The sequence below is a fragment of the Panicum hallii genome, chromosome 6 (assembly GCF_002211085.1).
Source record: "Panicum hallii strain FIL2 chromosome 6, PHallii_v3.1, whole genome shotgun sequence".
NCBI classification, from domain to species: domain Eukaryota; kingdom Viridiplantae; phylum Streptophyta; class Magnoliopsida; order Poales; family Poaceae; genus Panicum; species Panicum hallii.
In genome coordinates, this window is record NC_038047.1 from 18672254 (window position 1) to 18683871 (window position 11618).

General features: G+C 47.5%; 1 protein-coding gene across 1 annotated transcript; it reads right to left on the reverse strand.

The window, feature by feature from the left end:
• Positions 1 to 1519: 1519 nt before the first annotated feature.
• LOC112897904 lies at positions 1520 to 11215 on the reverse strand. Its single transcript, XM_025966301.1, has 9 exons — positions 11037 to 11215; positions 10857 to 10943; positions 10638 to 10771; positions 8817 to 8875; positions 8679 to 8733; positions 8513 to 8560; positions 2331 to 2367; positions 2051 to 2097; positions 1520 to 1856 (listed from the first exon to the last, which is right to left on the reverse strand). Exons 1-9 carry the CDS (start codon positions 11083 to 11085, stop codon positions 1776 to 1778), a joined length of 597 nt encoding a protein of 198 aa, XP_025822086.1. The 5' UTR covers positions 11086 to 11215; the 3' UTR covers positions 1520 to 1775.
• Positions 11216 to 11618: the final 403 nt, after the last annotated feature.

Genomic DNA, 11618 nt, shown 5'->3' on the forward strand with positions numbered 1-11618 from the left:
CCTTGCAGTGGCCACGTATCTGGTGTACACATGGCAACCAAGAAACTTGTTATTGCAACTCACGGCTGCAATTCTGCGTCTCACCAGCTGATCCGGTGATGCAGAGGTGGTACCACCAAATGGGACGGTGCTGGCCACGTCGACTAGCCATTTGTCACTCATCCAGTGATGGTTTCAACAGTCATTTGTGAATGCACACATGAGTTGGTCACTCCAGAGCTGTTCTTCTCCTTGCTAACATCTTCTATTAGTTCGATGGTGGTTTTTATGGACATGATCAAATGAGTCGGTCATTCCAAGAGTTTTTTTTTCCTATTCACCAATTGATACGGTGCTATCACCAATGCTTTTCCTAAAACGTCGGTAGTCCTGTTATTCCACGCGTACTTCGACAATTTGACTGTCTGGCCCGGTGATGTGCTTAAAAAGCTTCGATCAAATACATCGGTGAGAAAACTTCACTATCTTAATTTGTTTCTTCGCGTGTCATTGTCTGGGTTTCTTTTTCTTGATATTTGCTAGCATTTAGATGCCTGAGAAAACTTCGTCTGGGTTTCTTTTTCTTGATATTTGCTAGCATTCAGATGCCTTAGAAAAATTCTCTCTTGATTTCTACTATGATTTGGATGCTATATAAGTCTTTTTTTTTTACTATCATTTGGATGGCTTGAAATTTATCCTTGAAATCTATGAACACCTACAAAAATATACCTTGACAAACGCTTTAGTTCCAATAATTATGTTATTCACCAAAATTACAAGCACTGGCTTAGGAGCTATTTTTCTTACAGAGTGCCCGGGCTCGGAGACCGCTCGCTTGCTCTCGGCTATCTGGCAGCGAGCATGAGCGTGGCTTTGCCAGGGATCTGAGCTTCCCGGCGAGGGCGACCCTGAGTGTCCCCGAGGCGCACGCCAGTACCTCCACGGGCGATGATGATGCATACCCTCCTACACGAAGGCCATGGCTGAGAGTTGACCGCTTCTTACAGTGGCAGTTTACGTTGCTATGAAAAACTGGCTGGAGGATCCCTTTAGCTGTTTATTGTGACAGCTCGGTGCACGGTGCCAGACGACCATGAGTCCATGACAGGCGAAGGAAGAGACAGTCGCACCACCGCACCAGGGACAGAGGCACAAGCAAAACAGAACCTAGGCGTAATCCGCTGTATGCGTGTTCATGTAGCGAAAGTATTTGATATTTTGAGTTGGTGTCTACCTATTGGCGTGCGTGGGACCCGTTTGACAGTGTCGGACGAGGGTGGCTATAAGTTATGAACCGAGCGTGTAAGGTGTAACAGACCTGTTCTTCAACCAATAAACTGTAAAGTCAAGGGAAAGGCGAATTCCTCCTACCCAACTTCTCCTCGGATCCCTACATGTGAATGAGTGAATCTCACGTCCCCGTTGATCACCCGCAGCCACGTGGTGCAGCACAATACTCTGCACCACGCAACCAAATGAAAACAGAGTAGTGGACTCGAATGACATCTCCCGGCTGGAGTGTAGTAGAGCAAAAGCATGGCGAAAAGATGATGAAAACTATGGTATTGTAGGGTCTAATGAAGCTCCAGGTACTTCGTGCCCTTGCAACAGGAATCTTTGTGTTTCAAAGATAATAAGCTAACGTTCCTATCATTTGCAGGTTTCTCTTAAGTTTGGTAATCGCTGTGGTAGTCTTCCATGTTTACTACTGTACAAGTTGCCAAAATCTGCTCTACGTTCACGCATATACATGTCGAGAACAAAGTGTTACTGTTGTCTTTTGACGCAAGAGTTTAGCTTAGATCCATGGCTTCGCCACCCAGTTCTACCTTGTCATCCAGTCCACGACGACATTTAACAGGTTCAGAAACGCCCTGCACCACAGTAAAATGAGAAGTTAGCATACCTGCCACTGCTAAAACAGTTTCATGAAATATGACATCGTTTCCTGAGGGCAGAAGGAAAGGAAACCAAACATTTGATAATTGATTTGTTAGAAAAAAAATATAAGTACATGATGAATTGATTATCTGTGGGAGGGAGAAAGGGGAAGGATGTGAATACTAACCAACTTATCCAGGCTGCCTTCTGAGTTAAAGGTTCCATCTCTCTCCCCTGCAAGTGGCAGGGCACATCCAAGGTTCAGATGAACTTATGAATCATTCTGTTCGACCATTTGACAAGCCATTTCTTTGTAATTTTACAATTGTTGGAGGGTATGTTATCTCATACATGCGAAAACCACGCATCACCATGTGGTGGAAGCATGTAAGAATTAAGAAAATATGCCCATGAAACGATGACATATGCAAAGCCACTATTCCCTCTGTTTTAGGAAGAACCCATACCTTCAATGAAAGTTCGGTTGCTCTGAGATGTGGTAACCTGCATGGATACATTGCAACTCATTAACATTGACTGATTCATGCGACAAGCCATTTTAAAAAATGTGCAGCTCTCCTGCATATTCAATGAAAAAACATTTAAAATGGAAATGATTTGACAGATATCCACGTGCATTTATTAAACTTCTGATTGATGCAACTTTGCAAAAGCTGGTTTAACATGCATAAACAGATTCTCTGATATGGCTAGTTGCTTGGATTAACAACTCGCCCTCCGGAGAGGCTCTGAGTTTAGGGTTTAATCTCTGCTTAATCTTTATTCCTTCGAACTCTAGTATGTATAGGAAACCTCCTAACAACTTTGAATTAAAACTCTAACTTGCCAGCTCATCTAATCTGGCAACTCAACCAAATCCTAACAAACCAAATCAAAACCGAAAAGAAATCCCTAGCCACCAGTTGCTGCCTGGGACTTCTTCCTGCGCTGGAATTGCTTTCCAAAGAAAGCGTCCAAAACACTTCCGCCCCCTGACAGAAAAGCTCGAACTCGAGCTTGAAATCAGGGTACTTGTCCTTGAAGTCTGCTAGGGACTCCCAAGTTGCGTCTGCTGGTCCCCGACCAACCCACTGCACCAAGAGCTCCCAAGAGTCTCGCATTGGCCGAGCGTGGACAACATTAGACAGCGTAAACATAGGCCATGGACCACATGTGGCAGGGCGACAACGCTCTCTGGTGGATCACCATGATGCCGCTTGAGAAAGACGACATGAAACACGTCATGAATCCAGGCTTTCGCCGGAAGACGGAGCCGATATGCAAAGTGCCCCACACGTTCCACGATCTGGAACGGTCGTAGTAGCTTGGTACCAGCTTCGCGTTTGTCTTGTCGGTGATAGCCACGGCAGAACGCTGATGGAACCAGAGCCACGCCCACTCGCCGACCTCTAGCTCGAGGTCGCGATGAGCCTTGTCGTAGTTGGTCTTCATGTAATCCTAGGCTTGGAGAAGGCTTTCCCGGATGTCCGCCAAGAATTCCTCGCGCTGAAGAAGTTGCTTTTCGAGCGCTGCACCCCGAGCCACACCTGGCTAGTAGGTCAACAGTGTAGGGGGATCACAGTCATAGACCACTCGGAATGGTGTAGTTTGCAGCATCGATTAATTGGAGGTGTTGTAGCGGTACTCGGTCCAAGGTAACCAGCAGACCCAGCTGCGCGGTCGGTCACCCGACAGACAACGCAAGTAGACACCGATGCGCCATCGGTCTGCGGCCGGAGCTCAGGCAAAGTTTGACGCCGGCGAGCGTCAATAGCTCCGTCCATAAGGTGTTGCTGAAGACTGGGTCGCGGTCGCTCACGATTGAGCATGGCAACCCGTGGAGCCTGACGATTGTGTTGAAGAACGCTTGTTTGATGGAGAGCGCCGTGTACGGATGTCCGAGGGGGATGAAATGTGCAAACTCGAGAACCGATCAACGACCATGAGGATGCCGATTTTCCTCCTACTTTTGAAAATCCCTCGACAAAGTCCATCGCGATCACTCCACACCGATGTCGGGACGTCGAGGGGTTGAAGAAGACCAGATGGATGCAAGTGCTCCATCTTGTGATGCTGGCACACGGTGCAGCTCTTGACGTGGTCGCGGACGAACTTGGAGGCGTGCGGGTTGTAGGAGGAACGTAGGCGATGCAGCTTCTTCTGGACTCCTTCATGTCCCGTGTCGTGCGCCATGACCAGGAGCTATGGCCAAAGCGCTGAGGACGATGGCATGAAAATGCGGCCGCGGGGCATGACGAAGCCTTCGGCCATGGACCATGCCAACCCCGCCATCCCATCCTCGATTGCCTACTTCATATCCTGGACTTCCTGTAGAGAGGATGCCTCCTGGCGAAACTCGTCGAACAGCGCGAACTCCAGTCGAGATATGGCATGGGAACGGATGCCCGGCTCGTTCTCATCACAGTGGGAAAAGCGTCAACCGCGGCATTTTGCTTGCCCGATTTGTACTCAACCTGAAAAAGCTTGCTTACCCATGTGTATTGTCGGATCGTGGAGAGTTGTTGATCGAGTAGGTGCTTCAAGCTCCAATGGTCGGTGTTCACGATGAAGTCTCGTGTCTAGCGATAGGGGCACCAATGTCGAACGGCCTGAACCAGGCCGAAGGGCTCCCGCAAATACACCGCGCGGCTGAAAAAGGCGATGGAGCTGTGTCCTTGGTGCAGCACGGCGTCGAAGCCCGTTCCCGAGGCATCGCAGTCGACCACAAACGGGGCGTCGAAGTCACGCAACTGCAGGACCGGGCCGTCATGAGCGCGCACTTGAGGTCCTCAAACGCGTTAGTGGCGGCATGCGACCAATGGAATGCTTCCTTCTTCAACAATGCCGTTAGAGCCGTGATGACACCGTAGTTGTGGATGAACTTCGATTGTATCCCGTAAGCCCCAGGAATCCCCGGAGAGCCTTCACTGATCGAGTGAGCGGCCAAGCCTGCACAATTGCTATCTTGTTGTCCACAGCCACGACATTGTTGGCAACATGGCTGAGGTATAGGATCTCCTGTTCGCCGAAGAGGCACTTGGAGTGCTTAAGCACAAGACCATGTTCGCGCAGGACGGCAAACACCATCCGAATGTGCTGGAGATGTTCCATCCATGATCTGTTGTAGATGAGGATGTCATCGAAAAATACAAGGACGCACCGTCAAAGGAACAGCCGGAGGACGTCATTCATGAGTGCTTGAAAAGTTGATGGCGCATTTGTGAGACCAAACTGCATGACGAGGAACTCAAAGTGGCAGTGGTGTGTCCGGAACGCCATCTTCTCGACATCATCGTCGTGCATCCGAACTTGATGGTAGCCGCTGTTAAGATCTAGCTTGGTGAAAAGTATGGCGCCCTTGAGCACATCCAGGAGGTTGTCCACGACTGGAATTGGGAACTTGTCGTTCCGTGCCCAGTAGTTGACGCAGAATCGCCAAGTACCGTCCCGCTTGCTTACGAGCAACACCGGTGAGGAGAAGGCGGATGTGTTAGTCCTTGTTAGCATGGTAGTTTGGGGCTTGATTAGGCGGGCCCTGTGGGCCTTAGGCGCGTGGCTGCACCTGCCATAAGCTGTGCGCCCGGCCTTCTCTTGTGATGATAGGATTGCTTGATAGGCAAGGATCCCGTGATTGGTTCTGATTCTATAAGCCATCATACTAGGGTTCCTTGCCTTTATATGTGTACAAGGATTGCCTCTCCATTCAATCAATCTATTATCTCCTGGCCATATACACTTTCATGGTAAAAAGTCCGGGTTCTCACCCTGATTCTCCTCCTTCCTCCGCACTAGCTGCACCACCTTGGCTGCGCCACACGCCGTCCCTGGCTGCGCCATGGCCGGAACTCCTCCCACCAGCGACGATGGCAACAACGCCGCCAAGACCCTGGCCGCCAAGCAGCATCGCCTCGAGGACGCGCGCAAGGCACGCCAGCCATAGCGTGACGCTGCCCTCACCCGCGCTCAGAAGGCCGAGGCGAAGGCCGCCGCTCGCGTCCGTGACGCCCTCACCTGCGCGGCTGAGGAACGCGCCGTTGCCGGCACAGACGATCAGGAGCACGACGCCAACACCGATGCCAACTGCCACTCCCAGTCGAATGACACCAGCACCGCCATGTTTCTCCATGAGGCTGCCGCCATCCTGAATCTCCACGCCTAGGCCGCGGGAGTGCAGAACATCCGCAGACTGATCCCCATTGTCCTCGACGCCACCACCGGCCCCTACACGCGGTGGAGCGAGTAGTTCATGCTCACCATCGGCTGTTTCGCCCTCCAGGACCACGTCTTCCTCGACGCTCCGTCCTCATCCTCCCCGGATTGGGCGCGGATGTACTGCGTCGTCTGCTCCTGTCTCCACGGCACCATCTCCGCCGACCTCGCCGAGACCGTGATGGGGCGCGGTGGCTCTGCTCAGGCGGCTTGGCTCGCCATCGAGGCGCAGTTTCTCGGGAACAGAGAGACCCGCGCACTGCACCTCAACGCCCAATTCCGCCACTTCTGCCAAGGTGATTTGTCCATCACCGACTACTGCAGGAAGTTCAAGTCCATGGCCGACGCCCTCGCCGATCTTGGCGAGCCCGTCACCGACCGCACCTTGGTGCTGAACGTGATCCGCGGCCTCAACAAGAACTTCACCGACATCAAACGCCATCTTTGTTGCGGCCACCCCTTCCCATCCTTGACATCTGCAACGAACTCCTCCTCGAGGAGCTCAGCGCGGCACACCAGGCTCCAGCCGCTCCCATCGCCCTCATCGCCACGACCGGCGCCAGTGCTCCGCCCACCCCCCCCCCCACACACACACACAAAAATCCACCCTCCAAGTCCGGGGGCGCCTCTGCTGCCGGCTCCTGGAATTCCAAGAGCCGCCAGAGCAAGCGCGGTGGCCGCCCCAAGGCCGGCTCCACCAGGGCTAGCAGCTCGGGCGCCGGCGCAGCCTCCGTTCGGGCTCCTGGCGGCGCTCCCAGCGGCGGCGGAGAGCAGTGGCCCTCCTTCTACAATCCCTAGGCCAGGTCCATTCAGATGTGGCCCGATCCCAGCCTCCAACGCCTGCCAGGCCAACGCAGCAGCAGGCCATGCTAGCCCAACAGGCCCAGCAGCTGTCCACGCCGACCCAGCAGCAAGCTCCCTCCGCTGCTGGCTCTTGGGCCACGGTTGGTCCATCTGCCGGCCCACAACCCCTGTGGACGTCTCCTGGTGTGTGGGGCTCTCCGCCCGGCTTCTACCCCACCACAGCCGGGTCGCCATCTTGGGATCAGCAGTCGCTGGCCTCCACCTTCAGCACCGTGACTCTCAACCAGCCTCCCGGTAATGACTGGTTCTTCAACTCAGGTGCCACCTCTCATATGACCCCCAATGCTAGCATCCTTACACATAGTTCTTTCCCTTCGCCTTCATTAATTATTGTTGGTAACGGTTCTATTCTTCCGGTTACCTCCACTGGCGCTGCACATCTACCTGCTTCTTTACGTCTTAATAATGTTTTGGTTTCCCCGAATCTTATTGAGAATTTGATCTCTGTGCGCCAATTCACATCTGACAATAATTGTTCTGTCGAATTTGACCCGCTGGTTGCTCTGTGAAGGATCTCCAGACCAGGAACGTGATCGTTCGGTGCAATAGCTCCGGACCACTCTACCCCATGCGCCTACCAGCTGCCACCTTCGTCGCAAGATCCACGTCTTCCCTCTGGCATCGCCGCCTTGGTCATCCAGGACAAGAAGTTCTCTCCAAATTAGCTTCTGCTATTGTTTCACATAAACTTGAATTGGTTTGCTCCTTTGATTTCACAAGGATCAGATGGTTTTTGTAGAGTATTTGTTAGGATTTGGGCCAGGAATTGATCTAGGACGGGCATCACTCATTATAAACGGATGGAAAAAGATATAGGACCCAAAAGCACAACATAATATGTTGGAGTCTCATGCATAGCATGGTACTTCTATTACATGTTGTGTCGCTATATGTCTATAATCAAGACAAACGATCAAGAGTTCAGCACTGCAGACAAATGACAAATTTTAGGCAACTTTTATCAATGCTAAATTCTCTTGATGCAAAGTTTATCAGTATATAATACACCTCTGAGTCCAAATTTGAAATGCACCATCAAGTTCTCATTAACCTGATAAAAAATGGGTCAATGGTTTATCCAACTTGCAGTTCACAAGTTAAAAAAAAAAGCCTAAAAGTCGATTTACAGTTTTGATTCTCTTGCCAATTCAATTTACAGTTGTGATATAATCATGTGCTGTCATCTTATAATCATGTGCTGTCATCTTTGCTTAATAATGTTCCGTGCTCTCTTACTCCAAACCTCATGACCCTATCATCCAAATAATAATCCATACTTACATAGGGATCAAACAAGGATGCGGAATCATATCTCTCATACCAGAATTATCAGATGTGAACCATAGAGTGAACATGCTCATTATGCTCTGATAAGTGATAACTCTACAACATTCCCTAATCTTTCGAAATGATACAATGTTTTACTATGTGCTTGCCGGTTAATACTTGTGCGCATCAAAACCATCATAAAAGTAATACATGACTAATCAGATAATAATTGTACAAGATTTTTACAGAAAAATATTAATCATGGTAAACAAGCAAAATAATTTCTCTATGTGAACAAAAGGCTTACATGTGGCTTTATTGTAGTACTCTTATTCTTCAATGAACCAAGCCATTCCTGGAAAAATGAGGAATATAGGATTGTTAGTGTATTGGTATCCATAGCTGGACCATCTTCCTTGTGAGATAAACAATATTGGCATAAAAGATTAAAATACAAATAAATAAAAATATACCTGTTGCTCCTGTAGTTTGACAATCATGGTTTCTGTTGTCTTTCTGTAGAACAGTCTGTCAATGCGAAAACAAATAGTTAGCGCATGTTACATCTCAGAACTTAAAGTATGTGCTTTTGATAGGATACAGAGGCGTACCTTTTCTCATTGAGATTGGCAGATGTACTCGCAATTTCCTGATGGAGGAGCTCCAAGGTCTTCAAGGCATAAAGCGTGGAAATAAGGTTAGAAATTTGAATATACATTAAACCTAATATTTGATGTGGTTTTGAGTGTTCATTCAATAAAATTCATACGAAAGCTCTAGCGTACAGTCATGGCTGAAACACATACCTATAATTAATTTCAGGATAACACGAGCCACAGTCAGATATTGATAAATGATTAAAAAAAGATAGACAAGGTAAGGCATTAAAACTTCAATCCTATAAAAAAATATGTTCGAGAAAAGTATCGATTAACATGTCTCTTTAAAGAACTCCTTTATGTCTCTTAACAAAAGGACTACGTAGAATTTCTATTTAGTGAAGATGAAACAAAAACTTGGTGTTATGAAATAAATACTTGTTTCAGAGAAGGTAAATCAAGCAGCATAATCTCACTTATTGGATATGCATTTTTGTTAACTCAAAATCAGTGAGAAAATCTATATTAGGTTACAATAAGCAGCACAGTGCCAGCACTTAAAAGTCTGGGTAGTAATATGGCCCATTGTACAAGAAAGAAGTAGAAGAAACCCCTTGAAAGTGTGAAATCTTCATCCAAATTGATTAGAAAAAGAAAAAAACTACCCACTATTTCAATATGATGTATGTAGTCTATACAGGTTGATATCCATGTTTAAAATCCTATTTTTATTAAAACAAGAAAAGATTGCCCTGAGAATTCTAGATGTACTCACATAGTTATAGGATAAAAGTAAATAGAGGTCTAGAATTTTCTTCTAATCTTACAACGGCTTATTGCTCTGACACTTACATTCATTGTGATATCATGTACAAGCAAGAATTTTCTACATGAGCATATGGATCCTTCATATTCTCCATCACTGTCATATATTAACATTTAACAACGAAGAAAGTGTTCACAGTTTTCAGAAAATTAAATATTTCTTTTATTATTCCGTCCAATAGCTGATTCATGTTTTCATAAGCCATGTACAAATAAGTATGCCATTTTATAAGTAAAAAAGAATCTTACCTCACGTAAGAATTAGAAATAATGTAAACAATCATGTCATTAAGGTATTTATATTAACTTATGCACTTGACTATGTCAAACTGCAGGTTCTCATTTCAGATGATTTACCCATAGAGAAAATTGGTATATCATGCCCAATAAACTACGACTTTCTTAGGACCCATCCGGAATGCAGAAATGATCCATATGGGTATACCACTGAACTGCTGCCTATGGACTTCCATCAAAATTCCTATCAATTTCTTGCATTAAAGTGGTTAGAAAGTGAGCATCTCCTGTCTATTGTTAGTGCCTAATAGCCTGCTACCCTGTTGGTTAGAAAACGCATGGTTTGGAATCCCAAATAACAGGAATTGCAATATCAGTGTATGAAACTCAAGTAAAAAGGCAATACAACAGAAAATGAAAAGGATGATAATCATATCCTAACTCGGGAAAGGAACGAACGTCCTGAACAAGTCTCAAAAAGTTTAACCTGCACAAATCATCAACTATATTAACTACTGGCCTCCAGCAAAATTTATTAGTCCAAGTGACTAGTCCCAGCCTTTTTGGCCTAACAATTGACTAGTCCCTTTTCTTTCCTCCACCAAATCCTCACTATTCCCTCAATAGTATATACCCTTCCATACCATTTCCACCAACCATCACTTTAATCAATAAGAACTAAGCAATGCTGCACAATACACTACGACTATATGCACATATTCCAGCATATCAAACTTGGCAGCTATTGATTGAACAATTTCTCGCCCTCACCTGCTTCAGCGTGGCGCACTCGACATCTAGCGTGGCGATCCTGCTCTGCTTCTCGGCCATATCCACGCGTACCTGCGCCCTTGCTGCGGCCAGCTTCCCGGCCACCTCGCTCGCCTGCTTTGCCTGCGCCCTCACTGCCAAAAACCCCCCACGGCAAAACCAACACTTAGGCGAAGTTAGCGTGGGTCGCGAGCTGAGGAAAGCAACACTTGTCCGTACCTAGCGCAATGTCAGCGTCGTGGGCTTCGATGGCTGTGCGCTGCTGCTGCTCTTCCGCGGACCGCTTCGCGGCGGCGTCCTCCAGATCTGCAGCCCATTACGCAATCATCCAGCGGCGGCGGCGGAACGATCAGCGGGAGGGAATGGGTAATTTGGGTTGAGATATGGAAGCGTGCGCACCGTTCATATAGGAGCGGAGAGACCTCATGTTCTCCAGGTACTCCTCCATGGCTGACGGGACAGCGCGGTGGACCGGAGACGGCGGCGACGAGGAGGATGTTGATTGAGGTCGGCGGAACAGGAGAGTACAGAGGCGGGGCAGCGAGTGGTCGAGTTGTTCCTGAATTTCGAAACGTCTCGCAACGGGGATTAGGATATTTTTTTTGTGGATTTTTCTTCCCCTTGGATTTGTTTGGAACCAAGTGGAAATCACCTGGACCGAATTAGCAGAAAACCCCAATCCCGAACCTTAACCAATCGATATCTCAGATAAGAGGTTACCAATTACCAATAAGGTATAAATTGATGACCCTTAGATGCACCTCCAACCTTCTTTATTCTTTAAAATAAGATTCTATTTTGAAAAGTAGCATAAATAATTGAATAAAAAAGGTTAGAGATGCACCTAAGATCACCAATTTGCACCTCTAATTTCTAAATTTGGGATTAATTTGGGTAGTCATGCAGGGGTGTTTGGCACAGGGATTAAAAAATCATGTCAAATCTTCAAATGTTAATAAGAAGAACTAAACATAAGATAAT